This window comes from Epinephelus fuscoguttatus, linkage group LG14, assembly GCF_011397635.1.
Source record: "Epinephelus fuscoguttatus linkage group LG14, E.fuscoguttatus.final_Chr_v1".
Taxonomy (NCBI): domain Eukaryota; kingdom Metazoa; phylum Chordata; class Actinopteri; order Perciformes; family Serranidae; genus Epinephelus; species Epinephelus fuscoguttatus.
The window spans coordinates 29940702-29961456 of record NC_064765.1 but is presented as its reverse complement, the minus strand read 5'-3'; the positions used below and the strand labels follow the sequence as shown (position 1 = coordinate 29961456).

At 40.5% G+C, this 20755-nt stretch overlaps 1 protein-coding gene across 1 annotated transcript; it reads right to left on the bottom strand.

Annotated features, from left to right (window-relative positions):
- Nucleotides 1–3520: 3520 nt before the first annotated feature.
- Nucleotides 3521–17979, bottom strand: kcnk5a (potassium channel, subfamily K, member 5a). Its single transcript, XM_049597157.1, has 5 exons — nucleotides 17467–17979; nucleotides 7493–7604; nucleotides 7025–7191; nucleotides 6770–6938; nucleotides 3521–6669 (listed from the first exon to the last, which is right to left on the bottom strand). The coding sequence occupies exons 1-5, from the start codon at nucleotides 17650–17652 to the stop codon at nucleotides 5717–5719; spliced, it is 1587 nt and encodes a 528-aa protein (XP_049453114.1). The 5' UTR covers nucleotides 17653–17979; the 3' UTR covers nucleotides 3521–5716.
- Nucleotides 17980–20755: the final 2776 nt, after the last annotated feature.

Here is a 20755-nt window from a genome sequence, read left to right as displayed (position 1 = left end):
CCAAACAGTTGGGCAGGACGTTAAAGGGTTAACCTCTCCTAATCTCAGGACCAAAATTTTTTAAAAAAGCCAACCTCCCAACCCGTCTCTCACCATGTAGTGGCTCTGGGCGGTTCTGATCTCAACAGCCCTACGCCTCATGTAAGGTTGCTATGGCAATGTCGTTAGAAAACAGGAAGAAAGACCCTTGTAAGGATCGGTAGTGTGTATGAATAGGCCACGACATATCATAAAACAGTCATGAGTGCATAATCCTAACTATATCCAAAACATTTTCTCTCTCTCTGTGTTTCAGTGAATATTTAGTAAAATCACTAGATGTTTCTGTGAAACACAATGTTGCCAGGTTCCAAGATGACATACAAAAAAAAAACTTTTTTAAGGTGCTTTTGTAAAGCCAAGTAAACTTCATCCCCTATATTAATGTTCATATGTCTCAGGACCTTCATATCTGATATCTGTTAATGTCGTTTTGGATATTTCATGCTCTTGTTGGACATTTTGCTCTCTGGCAGCTCTAAATGAGAGCTTTTTAAAGATTTTCATATTTTTTATGGTGAAAAATTATGTAAGGTAACCCTTTTTTAGTTCCTGTCATGTTCCACTGTTAAGTATTTTATTTTTCTCCCTCATGTTTCATGTCTTGTCTTCTTGTTTTATTTTGTGATCACTCACCGCTGTCTCTGTTCCAGGTTCCTGTCTGCCCTGCCCCCTCCCCGTCTGTGTGCACCTGATCCCTGAGAGGCCGTTTACATGTACACGGTGATTTTGATAAACGGAGACATCTTCCTTTGTTTGTGCCCTTCGTTTACACGCAAACGGAGATTTCTCCTCTGAAAACGAGTCTTTCTAAAAACTCCGGCCAGAGTGGAGATTTTGGAGTTATAGGCAGCCGATGTCACAGTATGCGCCAGAACTTGCGCCTGTGTCAAAAGTGTGACCTATGCTGCTATGGTGACAATGGATACATGGAAGGCTTGAGCTTCTCGTTACACTGCCACCTACAGGTTTGGCGTGCTCTTGTATATATATACACAGGTAAGCGTAAACGAAGATCTTTTTGAAAACGGAGACGGTGAAATGTCCGTTTATGAAAATAGCCGGCCAAGTGTAAACGGCCTCTGACTGTGTCTCCCGCACCTGTGTCTAATCACTCCCCATCAGTCCTGCATATATTCCCCCTTGTGTCGTGTCTCGTCACCAGTTCGTTGATGTTCACAGCTCACATTCCAGCACTTTTCTACAGCCTCAGTAATAGCTTTATTGTGTTTGAACCTTGCCTGTTTTTTGACCTTGCCTTTTGCCTCACATCGTGGATACCTTTGCCTGGTTTGTCTGCTTCCTCGTGTACCGACCCCTGCCTGGAATAAACCTTGTTTTGCTGCTTTTAACCGGTCTGAGTCATGCATTTGAGTCCTGCCCTTTCTGTGCTAAGTTCATGACAGTTCCTCTGTGATGGAGTCTTAATACAAGACACCATCTACAGTATCTACATTCATTTTTCAGGTTCCCTGCTGACATTTAAATGGAAACATTGGAAAAACAATGACCAAGTAATGGGCAGAAATTTTACAGATTTCAACCTGTCCATTAAAAAGTTATTTCTTCCAGCACAAGGCTTTAACTGAAACTCTCTACTGTGCTGCAAACACTGTGAGAACTATCTTCTCCTGAACGGTGTATGTACCTCAGTAACTTAAAGCTCCAGTAGGCAACATTGTTTTGGTATAATTGAGTAAAAATTTTATAATATCCTCTAAGCATAATGTAAATCAAGTGATCTGAGACAAACAATAGGTTTCTGCACCTCACCATGGCTCTGTGTTCAGCCTCAGAATCAGTATCGTGCCGATGTGCATCAACCAATCAAAGGTCAGCTCAGACCACTGCGTTCCTATTGGCTGTTCTATTGCATATGCACGTTCCCGTGCCACCGGCAGAAGGGGAGAGCAAGCGGCAATGGCGAACAGTGCACCTGGTAAAATAGCTATTCCAACACAGCAACTGCCTACACGGCTAAACAACCCTAAAAAAGGAAGACAGAACTCGGTTCCCTGGAGTCCCGGAGACAGGGGAAGGGGGAGGTGGGGCCGGGCCCAGCCGGAGGGCGCGAGGGTCGGCCATGGGAGCGGAGCCGAGGGCTCTCCGCAGAGAGGGAGAGCCGAGCCTCGGGGGTATGTGCGGGTCCGCGAGGGAGGGATGGGGAGGGAGAGCCGAGGCTCCCAGAGAGGGAGAAATAGAACCAAGTAGGATAAAATACTCACGTGCTCGTCTGGAAGGAGGGGCTCAGGGCGGAGACGAACGAAACCTAACTTAAATGAGACTCAAAAATCAACTGTTTTCAGGCTTTCTACCTACTGCAGCTTTAACTGTATTCCCACATTTCTGCTTTTATCAACTTCTCAGCAGCTTTGCACCACAATAATTGCAAAGTAGGAAAGAGTGCTCACAGAGGGTTATTCTTGGTTTCTGGTTGGGCAGCTGATGCCCTCCTAAACTACAAAAAAACAGGAGAGTACTGTAAATAGTCTGCCATTAAAAGTGCTTCTATTTTTCTTTTCTTAAAAATTCCGTTTTGTGGTTCTGAAGTAATTGAAGGCAACTCCCCTGTCACTGATTTCCTCCTCTCACTCATAGCTATCTCCTGTAACTATTCATACACCACCACCACCACCACCACCACCACCACCTGTTTCCCTCTCTTATGCATTCTTGAAGTGGATGACATTGGCTCTCAGCAAGCTTGTCTCCAGGATGTAGCCCAGCCCCGCTGACAACGTCTGCAGAAACAGACATATGTACAGGAAGAAGAAAATACAAAATGTCCTCTGTGTGAAATACTGACTACAATGATCACCCATCTGGTGTCAATGCAGAAAACCTCTATTTGGAGAAAAAGGTTGGCTGTCATGTTTAATGCACAGCTGCAGCTAAACACAATGAAAACAGGGTCTTGAGCATCTGTGTATCAGCTGTATGTTTATGTCTAAAGGTCTGTTTATGTTTATAACGGCATGGCAGGCCACTCAGATGGTTAAATAATTGTGCAACAGGGCAGGTGTTTTTTATGCACTTCTAGTACTTTACCTAGAGGGTCAGTTGATGTGCTGCTAAGTTCCCTACAGGTGCTAGGTTTTGTTTAATTTCTTAATGTCCTCCAATATGTTGGGTCTGATTTCACCCAATTATTTCATGCTTTTATCTTTACTTTATGGACAGAGATAGTACCTATGTGTTTTTATTTTGCTTAACGTATGTTCATGAGTGATTTTACTGTATTAAGTGAGAAATGACAATTAACAAATTCCTATCAACCACACTGATATGGCAGTAAAATATTGAATCTTGAATCACGTTTTGTGGTATTCATGTAGTACTTAATAGAAGCACGTCTGCAACTCAGTTGTCCACATCTGTGCTTCTGTATGATCAAGGCTTATCAGACCCTTGTGTAAAATCACTGGAGTGCCCCTTTAATATAACGATCACAAAAAACACTCAAGTTTTATTAAATGTTTATTTACATGAAATATATTGTTTCCTTTGAAAGTCACATGCAAACTTTTACAAACATGAATAATTTAACTATAAAAAAAGACGACCAAAAACACAACTCTACTGGAGTTTTACACAATGGAGCAACATTAAGAGAAAAGCTACGGACAATGGGTTACACCAACCTAACCTGTTATATTTAGTTAATAATCTAAAGACAAACTTGAAATTCAGTCCAGACAAGTACCATGGCTGTATAACAATGCTAAACCAACATATCAAGGAAAACCTGCAAAAACAGAGAAAGAGGAATGTTCACGTAAGACTTCAGTGGTGGCTCTGTGACAAAACAATAGATGGGGGAAAAAAAAAACAAAAATGTAATCTTTCAGTGAACCATTTTAAGTACATTCAATAGATGTTAGGTTGTACTGTACATCCCCTGCTTTGCAGTGGATTTAAGGCATTGTCACTTCACAGCAGTCATCTGTAAGGCAGAATTAAGGAGTCCAGGTGTGGTCTGTTCACAAAAGAAAAACCCTACAGACATTGGACTATATTTACAGGTTACTGTTCAACTGGCTTGAATGAGGAGTTCAAAACTGAAGGAGCCCTTTGTGACACTGCCATCTTACTATTCAAAGTAACACTGTTTCAAGTTTTTGTGTGCAAGTTAACGTGTGCAAAAGGCAGCGGGCGAGCAGGGTAACTGAGGGCCCTTTCAAAAGTGAGACTGAAAAGCAATGGACATATAATGGTCTATTGAGTTTTGTGTTCACATGAAACAAGGGAGGAATCCTATACAGTAATTGAGAGCACACAGACTGGCGACTTGGTGTCTCATGGCTGAAACATACGTCAAGAGAGTATCGATCTGTTGCAAGTTAACCTTGGATGCCTGTCATGAGCGGTGCTTCAGTCTTTCATGCTAGTGCAAGCCCCCATAGGCAAACATGAGCACCAAGGCCATGTCCTGAGCAGAGCTGCATTTGTGGCTACTGATGGGCTTCCAGACAATATTTACATGACAAATACAATGAAGTGAAAGGGTGCTAAAGAGACAAAAAGTGAGAATATCGTTGCTGTAAGAGTTCCCATTATGCACTGCCATGGTAGACTGCCCAGAAGCCACAGATTGACACTTGACATGCTGTCAGCAGCAAAACAACAATAAAGTATGTGCTCACTAAACCAATTTGAGGTTATTCTGAGAGGCGTCTAGTGTGTCACAATGGAAGGATCATTTCCAAAGCACATGTTTTTTTTTTACAGCAGTCAAAGTTTGGAACAGAAGTGTTTAAAATAGTCAAACAAATCTTAGCTTACAGTGTCCCTCTGGCAGGAGATGCAGATTTGCCATAAATGCTTCTCTGTTCTTAAAATTAATGATTTTCCTTTCCAACTATACTTTCAGCTGATTCTAGACCCCCGGATTTTGCTATGAATCACTGATAACCTCTAGTGCAGTCACAATTCTATTGCATACAGTCAAAACACACAGAAATCTCAGACAAAACAAGTTACCAAGGACTTCACAAAAGAAACAAGTGAAATACCAAAGGAAAAAAAGAACGAGATTTGGCCCTTAACCCCCTTCATTTTCTTTAAGGACAAACGTTTGGCTCAGGTTCTACAAAGACAGTCTGCACTGAAATGGACTTTGAACTGTCCTCGTTTGGTGGAACTGTGCAATAGGAGACATATAAACCCATGTAGCCATTGATTAAAAGCTACTATGCCCTTCATTTTAATAAATATTATAAAAGCACCAATATGGTGAATGAACAAACTATGTGGAATCAAGTACACTTCCACATAGTTTCTTAATTTAAAGAAAAAGCACTAATAGTGAATAGTTCTTGGTTTGGACATTACAAAAAATGTGTGGGGTATAGTTTTTCAAACCGTATAAAAAGACATAAATAGAGTAGATGTTAAATACTCATGGGGTTACATGTCATGCTCTGTAATCCATGTTGTTCAAGAGTTCATAGGCAGCTCCACCTTCAACAGTCATTAGATGTGGATTTTCTTTTCTCAGCTATAAAAGGAACATTCATTTGAAATTTGATCTCGGCTTTGCAGTCTTTCAATATCAGACCCCCATAAGTGCAACAGGACATCTGATATTCTTTTAAACAATTCACATTATAATACATATACTTCAATGCCAACATCGTCAACAACAGAGGACCAGGAAGATGTGTTGACTTCACATAGTTCAAGATTCTGTGTTTTCTTCCTTTGCATACTCCTCTACAAGTTTCTCGTAGGAGTGGCTGTGTTCTGAACCGTCACTAGTGAACACAGACCCTTCAGATTCAGAACTCTGCTCCTCCTTGGAGTTTGTTTCAATGTTTTCATCACATGTAGTAATGGAAAGCTTTGCTTTTGAATCATCATCATCATCATCATCTTCTTCTTCCTCCTCCAAGTTATTGCTGAGAAAGTTCTCCTCATCTATAAAAGTAATGTTTGCATTTTGGAACGTTAGGGGATGGTACTCCTTCGAGTCCCATGCCCTTCGACCACCTGCTCCACAATCTCCCACACCTACGTTCTCCAGGTCAACGTCTTTGTCAAGCTGGTTCTCATACATTTGGCCTTGGTCAAGTTCTAGATCACCCTCTACTTGGTCCTCTGTTAGCAGCAAACCATTGTCTGAGCCCAGGAGGTAGTTCTTGGACTTTGAAAAAGCAACAGTGACGCGATCACTGAAGCTATAGCGTCTCTTCTGGCGTGGTGAACGGTCCAGACTAAGGATGGTGTGACCATTAAACATAGGAGCGTCATTGCAACTCTGGGAACGAGCAATATCTTTGGATTTATTGATGGTGTTGGCACTAACGCCGTTCCTTCTGCCATCTTTTTTGGTGCCAATCTGCTTAATCAAGTCATTGTAGCCTTCCTGCTTCTTGGACAGGAAGCTGAAGATGTTGACGTCATTAGGAGTGGGTGGCAAACTGAGGGCAGCCTTGTGAGACTCTTTGTAGTGCCGGAGCTCATCAAGAGATAGCTTGCGCAGCTTGCGGCGTTTCTTCAGTGCCTTGTGGGCCTCGATCACCATCCGCACTTTCCAGTTGAAAAACAAAGAAAGCCAGGCCAGCCCCAGATAAATCCACACTTCCACAAAGTAACGGTACAGAGTTGGGTATTCTTTATCTGGTTCCACACCTGCAAGGACAAACAAAATAGTCAACGGTCGCTTGGATCCAGAGTTCTGGCCTGCTTTAATTCGATTGGTTCAATCAAAGTAATTTATTTCTTAGCTTACCTGCTACCAAGTCCCCAAAACCAATTGTGGTCAAGGTAACAAATGAGAAGTATAAGCCTTCAATATACGTCCAACCCTCTTGGGACATAAATACAAAAGGTGGAAGGACTAAATGGACCAGCACACCCCAGAGCAGAAATATGGCTGTGCAGGTAAACTGAGCCTTTCTCTGGAAAAGAAAAAAAAAGTTTTCTAATACCACAAAAAGGTGCAAGTTATTTCTCAGAGGTGGGAAAAAAGCTCATATCAACTCACCAGTGAAAATCCTTTCTTGGTTAGATACTGGCCCAGGTGCTTGGCTCTGCCACCAAAGAACTTTCCTAGCTCACTGATCCAGGTAAGACACAGAGGCACACCAAAGAGCCCGTAGAAGATGCAAAATACACGGCCTGCTGACGTTTTAGGGGCAATGTTCCCATATCCTTTAAAAAGTAAAAGTAAAACAAAGTGGTTAGGGTTAGGATGTGTCAACCATGTACAACTATTTACATCTCTTTAGTATAGCTTTACAGGAGGAGAAGGAAATTACAAAAACAAAGCCACCGATACAGGTTGTCTTGATCAGAGTCCATCTCATCTGTTTCCTGTTTGTGATTTATACACACTTGTCTGCAAACAAGTTTGTCCCTTTGAAACAAAGTAAGAGCTCTAAAAGCCTGCCTGACAGCTCAGCGCATGTATTTTCCAAGAGTAACATGTTGCTAAACCTTCAGAAGTACTTACCGATAGTGGTGATAACAGTGGCGGCAAAGATAACAGCATTTGGCCAGTTCCAGTTGTTGAAGGGTTTGCTGCCAGTTATAGTGACCCCCTGGCCTGCAGCATCAGACACCACCTAGGACAAGGAAGAAACACAACTGAGTGAAGGTTTGAATTTAATTTAGAGAAATTAATGGGCGTTAAATGAATGGATGCTACCAATTGGCAGTTAGAAAACAGTCCGATCTGGCTGAGCTAAAGGAAGACAGGAAGTTTGTCCTGTGTAAGCTCAATTTCTTCCACCACATCCTTCCTGAGGTACTGATGAGCTGAAGCAGCACTGAGGCACTCTGGAGAATCACCGTCGCCCTAGGGTGTTTATAGTTCTAACCACTGCTTATATTGGTAGGAAAACAGGAAGGCCTAAACAGCCATTTCATAATCCTATGATGAGGCATGGATTAAAGCTCACAACAAGGTTCTTCAGTGGTTGCTCTTTCCTATGTTATTTGTTTTCAAGATCAAAGACACACCGAATATAACATTATTGAAAAATACTGATATATAGATGAAAAACTCATCATTTTGCAAATAATCCACAGGCAATATTTGTCTCTAACTGCCTAGAGCATGGGATACATGAGCTCAATTTTGCAAGGCAGTTTTAGTGATGACATTCAAAAGAGGCAGAAAGCCCTTAATCAATCATTCCCAACCAAATGTGTGCTTGAACAGCCACAACAGAAACTGAATTGCCCTTTTGGGCTTTCGGAAACACCAGGCCATGTGTGGTGGGACAATGCATTCACCCCACACCAAAGTTTTTCTTTCTCTGAATGTGCTTGAAGGGGGAAAATGTGCAGGGGTTGGCAAAATTCACATAAGCCCTTAAGCACTGGAAGATGCTTGGTTCTTAAATAATAACAGGTCTGTGACAGTTCTGCTCTGTAATTACTAGCACAAGGGGAGGCCATTCTTTTGTCTGCTGAAACAACACAGTTCGCCTATTGGGCTTCAGGATGACAGCAGTGATGACCAAGTTTGTGTTCGAACCATGACTAGAAATTAAAGAGGAAAAACCTCACTCCAGTGGACAACTGTCCCATTTTACAGTCCTCCTGAGTCAACAGCATCTGTACGTACTGGTTACATCCATATGCATGGAGTGACCTTGTCATTGATCATGTTTGTAAGATCATCTTTGGCTTAAGCTGACTACAGGAATCTTTGATACCCCACAACTGCACATCCCTATTGACATAATGAACCACTTAACACTACAGTTGCGTAGATTTAACAGTCTACCTACAAAAATGTAAATCTATTTCCCCTTTAACTGTGTAGAATAGAAGGCTGAAGGGATGACGTTTTTTTTTGTAGACTAACACAGAAGTTAGAATCACCTGGTTCCCTCAAATAAAAGCCAACAGGATTTTTCCATTGAATTTTTAGAAATGCAGAAAATAAGCTCTGTGTCAAAGATGATACTTACACATTTTGTTCAGCAAAATAATCTTCACAAATGAACTCTTCTTTTAGGATTTTTGAAGTATAAATGAAATAGCCAGAAGTGAAAAGCCAGCAGGGTTGTGTGACTTCAACATTGCTACAAACAACATGGCTGTAAAGTCATATTCGGCGTGATGACACTCCATAGTGTCATTTGGCCTCTTGTTGGCAACTGTCTTTAAGACACGTTAAGGCTTCAAAATTCTCGAGTGGGTTATTTACTGACGTCATTTATACAGTTGAACAAAACCTGAAAGTCTCTTAAGCTTGCGTTAAGCACAGTACTTATTTCAGGCATCTAACCAAAAACCCAATAACTCTGAGGGGAGGGGACCATGAGTGTTAAAATGCTAACTCATTTCTGGATTTTGGTATTCATTTATGCACAACTTTACTGGCTATGTCTAATACAATCTCTGAACCCAATGGCTAAGCTAGTGGTCTGACAACAGTAAAGGCTCTGGAGGCAATGGACAATATTTCTTAAGATCTGGTATAACAAGCAGATATCTGGGCCAAGACTTCCTCTTCAGTGGGTGCATTTCGGCTTCTCTATGAACATCTGCAAATAAATTCAAAAGAAGCTAGTATAAAGCTAAATAGGTTCCAAAATTGCTTTTCGGCTAATGCATTCTGCCTCTCCACAGGGACTGTTTACCTGCTGCTCAAATTTGATTCATCAGTACTACTCAGACTACAAACTGAAGACTTGTGATACCATGATCTTGCCCCATTGTCTCCAAATTCTATATACATTTGCAGATATACGTATATAGAGATTATATCTAATATACAAAGGAAAGACAATGGTAATATGTGCAATGTATTTTTGTAACACCAAAGTGTTCCCATGTGTCCCTTTTGCACAAATAGTAAAAACACTGCTGAAACAAAGAGCGACACCACAGCAGACTGTATCAAACCAAAAGCAGGGTTCTTGATAAACATGTGTGCTGTCTCTTAAAATCTGCCCACAGACAAAGCATAAAGGGTGTCACATGCACTGTAGGTTTCCAGCACTGTGGCTTGTATGAATGGAAAGTGATGAGACGAGTTTCATAACATCAAAGCAGATTTCAAAAGACAGACACTGTGTAAATCCCCCAAACAACCACCCATTCATTCCTCTGTTGCAGCTAACATGAAATGTTACCCCACTAGCTAGGACTGTAACAGTATGAGGTTTGTTTGCTATGTAACATAGAAAAAGTGACAAATGTTATGGTTGTGAGTCATGGCTGTGGTCTGTGTGTGTGCTCAGCTCTGCACCTTATACCAGCATGAAGAGGGTGATTTGCACATGTTACCAGTTTGCCGGAGAAGTGCAAAATGCTGATTTGCGGAAATATAATGAGGGCAGAGTGCAAGCCAAATCATGGGAGGGAGCACCATGCCCTCAATAAATGTCACTTAAATAAAGAGCGAGGAATTTAACTTTAAAAAAGGCAGAAGTTAGAGGTTAACACATTCACTGATAATACAAAACTCTGAATATCCTGTATCACTACCATTGAACCATTCTACAAAAGGCATATGGACAAGGACAAGTAATACTAAAGTGCCCAGTGAAAAGATGCTCAAACGTGACAAACAGGCTTTGCAATGCACATGGTCCTTAAAAGGTTAAAGGTCAGCTACTGGTCAACTCCTGGTCACAAATAACCCTGAGAACAAGTCAAAATGCACAACACTGGAGGAGAACGAGATAAGACACTTTGTGTCTTACTGAGCCTAAACCAGCTCAGGAGAAGTTGTTAAACTGGCTCCCCTAGGCCTGGCCATGAGACAACTGGATATCAGGCTACCAACATGAACTGGATGAAATAGAGTGTTTAAGAAGAGCTAATTGACTTTAGGAAACACCATTTGTAGAAGATGTTTTTCTACAACAGTGTTTCTTCTGTAAATGTCAAAGTTAGGTCTGGAAAAAGTGGAAAACATCAAAATAATCCAGAAATCTAGGTAAATAATATTTGCAGTTATAAATTGTGGTAAGTTAAATAAAACCACAGACACAAAGATGCTCGGCTCATTATGATTAAAGTAAAACTGACTCACAGTCAGTGCACTGGTACACTGTGTTACTGAAACACAAGAATGCTGAAGCAAGAGATCCTTGTTTTTACAAAAGTTAACACCTTTCTAGCCCTACGACAGCACTTACAGCTGTCTCATCACTGTCTTGGATGTCCAGTTGTAAAATACAACAAACACACGTCGTCTCCATTAAACTCCCACTGAGCAACTTTTTTTTTTTTTTTTTTTTAAATATGAATAGAACTGAAACGATTAGTTAATTATTGGAAAAATAATTGGCAGCATTTTTGGTAACTGATTAAGCAAAGCAATGCTTGCAAAACACAATCTGTGCTGAAAGTTTGATGCCACCGACTGCAAGTTGCAAAAAACAGCATATGGGCGCAGTCACACTGACAGAATGCAGGTATGTGACCATCGTCTGCTGAAGCAGTATTCATGCTGAATGTGTGCAGTGCTGAATGGGACACACATGGAAATCAGTTTCTGGATGTGTAGTCCATTTGAGTTAAACAATGGTATTATTTGTTAGCTTGCTTGCTAATAAATAACACGACATATGTTGTTATTGCTACTTTTCCATTTTCTTTTGTTCCATACCCATCTTCTGACTCACTGCCAGCCAACCACACATACTTCTTTGCTATCAGTTGCGGCTGCAACTTTGCCGGTCAACGTTTACTGAAACTGAACTCCAACCATTTGATGCGAAGATGCTAATTTGCTTTGACACCAGAAGCAAATGCTTTATTACCCCCTTCCCTCACACTGAATGGAAGTAAATGGGAGGGCGAATATTCACAAATGTTAATTTCACGCATGTGTGTCTGTGGCCTTAGAGAGACAGAATGTAGGGTGGGACCATGAGGAGTCTTAAGTTTCTGCATGACCTCTGCGTCTTTTTTTATCCCCAATCTAAAACCAGCTCTATTTACATCAATAATATATACTCATTGAGCATATATATTTTGGGATATTGTTATGCTGAAACAGAAATCAACTGTTGAGCTATAAACAATCTTTGCTCTTTTTTAAAGGCATACATCCACAATAAAAGAACTACACAAAGTTGTGAACAAAAACTTGATATGAAATACATTATGCTGACTTAATTCATATTGAACATCACAATGTTTTACGATATGACTACACACTCTGGAGGATTCCACTACTTTTGGGGAACTGTAAATATTGCCAGACTGCATGCACATGCCACTGTCACAGTCTGATAAGCAAGGAACAGTAAAAACCACAACGACAAACTCCAACTGTTATCGGAACAGCTGGCGGCCCTGCATACCAGTCCAGCTCCTAAGGATTTTTCCACATCAAGCACATGAACCCAACAGCTGCTTGTGGGCAGACTCGATAGACTTACAAACAATGAAGTCACCCTCTTCCATGTCTTTAAGTTTTGATTTTAAATCGAAGCACCAATCAAAGATCCACCATGGAGTGTGTGGAAGGCAAGAGACAGGTGGTGTGAAAACGTGCGGGTTGCGGTTTGCGTGATATATTCCAACGTACGAACCAATCATATCTTCACAAATTCACATTTAAAAGAAACTGTTGCTGATTAAGACAAAGTACAAACAAGTTATGACCATTTTACAGCTTTTTCTGGATTTGATAAAGACATAAAGGGTGAAGCTGTAAAATTCCCAGACAGTGAAAAGATTCTTCCATCTGTTAAGCAGAGCATATTATACCATTAACAGATTTGTGAGTCGCTGCTTTAAATTAGCCTGTTAATACTGCATGAGATTGAAAACAGTACCTCATTAACGCAGCATATGGTATTTTTATTCATTCTTTCATTTCTCTGTTGGGCTGACAGCAGACTCATTGCTAAACTGGGTTGACCTCCAGAACAGTGGAGATTGGGTGCACTTGGTATGCTGACGTAAATGGTGACAATCTCACATTGTACTGACAATACACAGCACAGTTAGCTGTCTGGGGCTGAAATTAATCAAATTAGGCTTACAAGGAAATAAAGACATTCCAGTCTTGTCAATTAATTGCTTACACCTAATCTATTAACATTTAAACACATAGCTATCTTATATGATTTCAGTGTAAATGTTGTTTTTCCCCTTATATTTCAAAAAGGGAATAAAGACTTTGTTATTTTTAAGCCGGTGGCCCGAGAAAGCACCCTGGACACATGACAAAGTCAGCGATCCCTGAAGACAGAGCGCTTCTTCATTCTAACGAGAGGCCATGTTTCCCTGTACACATGTGACAGTGTGTTGAGCAGTGTTTGCAATCTTCTTTTAACTCTAATGCAACAAGAGTGTCACGCAGAAAGTGAAGTCAAATAACCTTCTCTATCAAGTCTGATGGTTTTATATTGTGTTATTTTATTGCACTTTGTTTTTATCTTTATTGTTTTTATTTTGCTTTGTTTTATGTATATTTTATGTCTTATGCCTATTGTACACTTTATGTTTAATTGTGTACAGCACTTTGGTCCACTGGTTTTTTTTAAAGTGCTTTATAAATAAAGTTGGTATGGTATGGTATGGTAAGTCAACAAAGTGCAAACCAAAGCTGCCCCAAGGAAAAAAAAAAAAAAGAAAATCAAGTTCGCATCACAGGTTGCAGGCTGACTCATTAGGGTAAACCCTTGCCCCAAATATTCTGAAAAAAAGAAGGCAAAACCAAATTTCCAAATATCATTGAAAAAAACTACATTTTTCCTTCAGCAGAAAACCAGAACACATGGTTTTCCTTACCGACTTTGATCCCAGTATTTTCCTACCACCATACGGGAACTGCCCATTGGTTCGACAGCCCATTGGTTCGACATCCCATTGTTCCGACCATATTAAACTCATTGTTCCAAAGTCCGTTCCGAAATCATCATGATGCCCTGTGGTTAAGGTCTGGTTAAGTTTAGGCACAAAAACCACTTGGTTAGGATCAGGAAAAGATCATGGTGTGGGTTAAAATGAAAAAGAAAGTGACAAACACATAAGCCGTGAGCCTGCTCCGCCTCAAGCCGGTCGCGACGCACCATATGCCCGCCGCGAGCCATTCAGCACCACGGACAGTCGGACTAATGGGCTGTCGAACCAATGACATGGACCCCACCATACACCCTCTTCTCACTGACACACCGTATGAGGTATTTGTAGAATTCATGCCTTCACCAGGTCCGATCATATGTCATTCTATGTACGAGTTCAACTTTTTTTTATTTATATGGCACAGAGGAATATAGATGGACTGATTATTAATGGTATTCAATGTTTTTCTTGTTTAAAATTACTTGTGCTCAATATTAGAGCTTGCATCAATTGGTCCATCGACAGAATATGTATCTACTATTTTGATCATGGATTAATCGAGTCGGTCAATTTTCAGCCTGGTTCTAGCTTGTCAAATGGGAGGATTTGCTTGTTTTACACAACAGTATTCAACTGAATTTATTTGGGTTTTCCACGGTCGGTTGAGCAAAAAAGGCTTAAAAAATTGAAAACAGTATTTTTTCACATTTCTTACACCAACAATCAATAGTTAGAAGCCCTACTTTTTAAGCATTAAATTACCATTTAAATGTTAATATTTGAACACATAGCCAATGACAAGTTTCATGTGTGATTTAAAGGTGTTTTTCTTTGAGATAAACCTGACTTTTAAGGAAAAAAAATCATTGTTATCTATAGCTTAATCTATGCAACTATTCTTCCAAGACAAATGAAATCATTTGGAGCAGTTCCTTCTTTCTAAATGAGTATAAGTTGCTCATGGTAAGTTTGGGGCTGTAATGTTGTAAGTACCAAAGCCCAAAACTGAGGAATTATGGGACACTTGGCAGTTTGTGAAGGAGCTATGAAAACACACGGCACTTTTATGATTGAGATATACTGTACATGCATGCGTTTTAGTACGATGTAGACAAGAATATGTGCTATGCTGTAAACTTTAGAATGCATTCTCTACCTCCCTATATCCACAGTGCTTCTGGGCAATGCTGAAAGACAAAGCATGCTACTTCAACTTCATGCTACAACCAGGACTCTGAGTTTTCACTTCTTATTTGCAGTAGAGATAATGTGCAGCCCCCCCACCCCACTGAAGTTTTAACAGCTTCTCAAGAGCCGTTATTGATGGACCATAAAATCCAATCTGTAAACTGTGACCACTTCAAGGGCCCTATAGTTAATAGTAAACTCCTTGTTAATAAAACAGAGAACACTAACTTTTACAAGAGTGTCGCCTTCTCTTGTTAAGCCTGCTTATATATTTTAATTGTTAACAAGCTGAGCAAAGTTTCCACCATGGAAACCTTATAGAACATCTTCTCCTTACACAAGTAAAGTTGATTGAGGCAACTCCAGGGTGATATACCATATGTTTATCCGTTTTACTGACTCCAAAACCTTTGAAGCAGGTGTGTTGGCAAACACCAACAGAGGAAAAATCCTTGTAAACTACAAGTGTAGAATGATAAGAGGTGAGCCCAGCAGACTGTTCAACTGGGGAAAGAAGTCAATGATTTTGAAAGTGCCTTGAACCCCCACAGATGACATGATGTGGTCTTTGTCTCTCAGAGAGCACACAGGAGCAGGAAATGTTTCTGTTTCACTTGAGTGGCCGCTAAGAGCTCAACCAAATCACAGCTCTTTCAGCTGTTCCACAGTAGCAACTGCCAAAGGAAAACTTCCAAAATCTCTCAACCATGATATTCCTTACTACATTTAGAAGTAGATTTGGCCAGTGTGGGGATTTGGCTGTTAGAGATGCCACGAATGGGGGGGTCATGGGCATATCCCTTTCACTCCCCTTAAACACAGAAAGGAGCAGCAGAAGGAAGCAGAAGGGGGGATGGTGGGATAATAAATCTCACTAATACTGATGTGGGCCCAAAAAGGGGACAGGTTGAGACATGTTTCTGGTCATTCTTGCAAGTGCAAAAAGACACAAAAAAGGCATTGCAAAAATGTTTGATATCCCTGTCTTGACAGAAACAAACCACAGTCAGTGTTCAACCCTGTCTCCTGGAAATGACTAGATTGCATTCAGAGACAATGTTCATTTAAGGTAACCAAACACTGCATTCATGTACTGTGCAGGCTTCCAAAGAAGGTGGCTGGGGAGGAAGGTGTGCATACTAAGTCCAAGAGCTTGACACTAGAACTTAAGAGAACTTAAGGTACTTGTCCAGACTCTTGTTTTAGGTTTAGGCAACAAATGCACTTTGATTAATGTAAGGGTAAGATTGTGATTTTTGTTAAATGTTAATAAAAAAAAAAAGGTTATCAAAAAAGCAATGCTGCAGTCACTATGAATAAATTGCTGCATTGCAAGACTATTGCAAAAAAACAACAGAAATAAACAACTGCGTTTTAAGTTAACATTTTGCTAAAATATTCAGTAGCAACATTTTGCATTATTTTGCAACATTCCACAATAATGTTAATAAAAACACAACTGCTCAGCATTACATTCCCCTCATGACAAATTTGCTGTGTCACATTAGTTGTATACAAACATAATTTGTAGGCTGCAGTGTTACTAGTGCAGAAAAGGATCCCACTGAGATGGTATGCAGCATACACACTGCTGTTTACACTGCAAACACATGCACTCTGCACTCTTCTTCTTTCCCTTGACACATTAAGATCATATCTTCTTGTCATACTAAGACATCTGAGACAAATGGAAAGAGTCAAGGTCATAAAGGCTACACATATCAAGAAAGTGAACAAACAACATGTCATGGGGCAAACACCTGTGAAATCACAGGCATGTTGACTTACTATGTGTTCATTCAGTGCTGACGGTAAAACCTCAGGGGTCAGTGGCACCAGCTTTACTACTGGTTATGGAATTGCCATTTTGACAAGAAATCTGCAATGGAACACCATGTACTACAAGCTTCTGAGGGCCAAGGTTAAAGATTGGCCCTTCACACCCAGTATCATACAGTAATCACTACTCCAGACATACTGTCGGTCCTGGTTTACAACTGCAACTTATCTCAACTAGGTAATCAAATAATTCTAATCATTAGGCAAGGACAGAAGGACCCCACCAAAGATACCTTTAATGAGGCTTTATGGGGAATTTGTGACAATTCAGGGAACTTTAATGATTGTTGATTATTGATATAACATGTGTTGTGATAATTCAAAGATTAGGCCTTCAGGCTCCTAAAGCAAGTGTGGGTGTGCTGACCAATAAAGAGGAACCATGCACTGACAACATCTCATTCTTCAAGAGTTTTGTTAGTGTTTGGAGAAAGCTTACATACCAGCTGAGGCTCATTAAGCCCTCATGTGTCACCCTTTACAAGTCGGACAAAACTGCAGGATTACCATATTTTAACATGTTTTAGGTGATTCACTTTGCACTGATATTAGCCTGCAGCAGTTTACATAGTTTACAGTGTGTGTTTCACAGATTCAATAGAAACAATGTTCAGTTTAAGCTCATGTCCATACCTTTAATATTTTGTCCAAATCATCTTGCGTCAGACAGGGATACTCCTCAAGTATTTTATTCTTCAAGGCACTATACTGCTGTGCAGCCAGCTTCCAATTGGGCTCCTCGAGGACTTGAAAAATTGCTGCCCCAATGGACAGGTAAAAAATAATGGCAGAAGTCAACAAGGGGCCTTTATCTACCATACTTATGTACAATGACTCAACTTTGAGAGCGCGGGACAGGGGAAAAAGACAGAGAAAGGAGGGGGTAGATAACAAGAGCACCCGGAGTTATGCGGGGCTCATTCTCGGAAAGTCTTTAGGTTTACAAAAATGTTTCTTCTTCCGCGCGAGGGCTCTGAAAAAAGCATGAAACGCGCCGCCGCTGACAGCATTGGGCTCGAGACACAACTGGGTAAAAGTAGTCATAAAGCGGGTTAGGAGCGCGCGTGGAACTGCAGCTGTGGTACTATTCTCTCCACGTGCGCAGCCTGAAGAATACTGCCTGCTAAAGTACTCAACTGTGGGTAGGAGTGGAGACGAGCACCGAAGATCCGCCCAGAAAACAAAGCAAGGAGGGGGTCTGCTACTCTGTTCCAGTTTCTGTTTTTGGTTACAGGTGTACAGCTGCGAGACACGAGGGCATCCAGAGAAGCCTCTATTAAACACAAAACTTTAGAACGTGTTAAAACATTGAGTTTTGGAAACATTCAACCAGTTTTGTTAAACTATAGCCTACAAAAAATGTATATTCTTAATGGACTTTTTCGAATTTAATACAAATGTCCTGTAATTACTCTACAAAGCTAAGCAGCTAAAATAACATTGTTTAGTCTTAAAATCATACTTTCAGCGGAATAAAAAAATAAATAAAGAAGAAGTCATTTTTTAAATTAAAGCTCCAATGTAGTGCAGTGTTTTGACGGAGATGAAATATAAAACAATAAGTAAGTATTCCTTTGTGTATAATGTGAAAATAAAACATCAGGTTTTCATTAGCCTGGAATGAGCCATTTATATCTACACAGAGAGCAGGTCCTCGACATATAATAATACCTATAGTATGTCTTAAATCACATAGGCCTACTTCAGTGAGTACACTTCCATGTAGTATAATGCACTATGTACTTATTGGTGTAGTGCGTGAATTTCGACAGGGTAGTGTTGTCTCAAACCAAACACAGCCGTTGTGCACTTACCGGAAATGACTACTGCAAATTAGCTAGTTAGCAAACTAGCATTAGCATTTGCCTTATCGTTCGTGGTACCAAAACATTACAGACTGCTAAATTAACCCAATAAACATAGTGTTGGCTTATCAACAGTATAGTGGTGCTTTGTGCAAAGAACACATGTATAACTTACATTACACTACGTAGCCAAGATAGTGACCATTTTTCAAACATAAAACCTCAATGGATCACAAATTCATAAGTTAAAGAGTCATAATCGACCTTGTTTGCAGTTCAACGTGTGCTGTCAACAGTTTTAGAGACGTCCCTTTTACATATGGTGGTCTATGTTTTGGGCAGCAGGGGATTTTTCCTGCTGCAGTACCATGAGTAGCCACAGGGAAAATTGGCTTCAAGGCTGAGCTGTTGTCCTGGGGTCCTGGTCCTTGTCCATGGAGTCTGCTATGTTGCACCACCATGTTTCTATCCAGAATGGATAAACCAAACACTGGCTCTAGGTAAAGCCATTAGCATTTTTGCATTGGCCACAGTAGTTAGCAGGCCTCCGCAATGAGCCACACAGTGCAGGAAAAACAGGACATTTTTTTACTGTGAAACTGCTTTATTCAGTGTTTTTACTGGTTGAAAGAAACCTCTGCGGATAATTCAGCTCCCACTAAAATCCTCCTGAATGTCTGGATCTTGAGTTATCAGAGAAAAAAGGTGAGCACACTTTAGCAGGGCTAGCGGCCTGTCTGTGACAAGCAGAACGGCGTGGGAACAACACTGATTAAAAGACCGTTGTAATCACTTGGTCTGTTTGTTTTACAGAGAAAGAGACCTCTGCAGATAACTCGGCTCCGAGTATATACTGTACCTCCTGAACAATGGACACTGAAGGAATCCTAACTGGGAGTTCATGCTTGACACATGGGAGAAAGTTCATTTAGTGGTAATCAGCAATCCCCATCACTACATGCCGCACTGCTCCTGTAAGCTTGTCTATCACTTCTTAAAATTTGCCTCAGGATTTTTATCCCAATTATTGTAACTCCAGCAGATGACAGTATGGTTTAACGCATAAAAGTTGCATGTTCATTAGAGTGCAGGTATCATGTTTTGTGGCATGAACTGCCATTGATTACATTGATTTTCCAACCTCAAAATCCCAGCCACTTATCCTCCTGATGTTGGTCATTGTCATCAGCTGAAAAGACTTAACCTAAGTCATTGTGAGACTTTCTGTGCTTACGGTACGACTCATATACGCTTTAAATATCACTGTGGTTTCTCAAGACATTTGCCATTCACATATGAACTCGTTTGACAGGTGGGGAACCAGGTGTAGCCTAAATATTTCCTCAGGGCGTTTGGTGAGATAGTGTTCATCGATATGCAGCAAACTTAACAAAGAAGTGGAATTGAAAGATAGTGATTAGTTGTAAAAGGACATGCCCCTAAAGGTAAACCGTGTCAATGTCCAGACCTCAGCTGTTTGCTCAAGTGATGCATTCTGTTTTCTTTATTGATGCCATGAACAAACAAAGGAACGTGCATATTGATTGGTGCTGGAACAAGTAGAGTCACAGATACTCAGACAGATCAAGGTTTATTATCATTCCTGTCAGTCAGACGTGGCATGTAATTTGCATTATTGTGCATTACACTGCGAGAAAATAAAAAAAAGATATAACCTTTCAAAATTATTGCTGTCACAAGACCTGAATTACTTGTGGTCTAACAGTGTAAAAGTTGGCAGCTGTGTGAGAATTCATGCCATGCAAGACAACAAGACATTGCATCATGATCACTGCTGTACTACTTACCCAAGGCCATTTTTTGCCTCTGTGTGTGTGTGTGTGTGTGTGTGTGTGATTTGTTTTATACTCCAGCAAGTAAAAGTTAACTATAAACTCAAACAGCTCATTTTTAGACAGCTGCACGCCCACATAGTGCCAGTGGTGCCCATGTTTCAAAATCCATGTTGAACTGTATAAAAGTTAAAGTTGTGTTTGCAGCAAATAGTGGCAACTGCTGAAACTGAACTATGTGTACAGTTACAGCTTTCTGCAGCTTGTGGTAGCGCAAATGTTAACCTGTTGTTGTTTTGTTTTTTTTTACAAACCAGTGGAATG

Bases quoted from the DNA above. Each gene is read 5' to 3' on its own strand.
- kcnk5a (XM_049597157.1), bottom strand. From the start codon at position 17,652: ATGGTAGATAAAGGCCCCTTGTTGACTTCTGCCATTATTTTTTACCTG. The intron at 7,605-17,466 runs GTATGGACATGA...TCCTTGTCCTAG, and splicing joins ATTTGGACAAAATATTAAAG to GTGGTGTCTGATGCTGCAGG. The intron at 6,670-6,769 runs GTAAGCTAAGAA...TTGTCCTTGCAG, and splicing joins TTTTGGGGACTTGGTAGCAG to GTGTGGAACCAGATAAAGAA.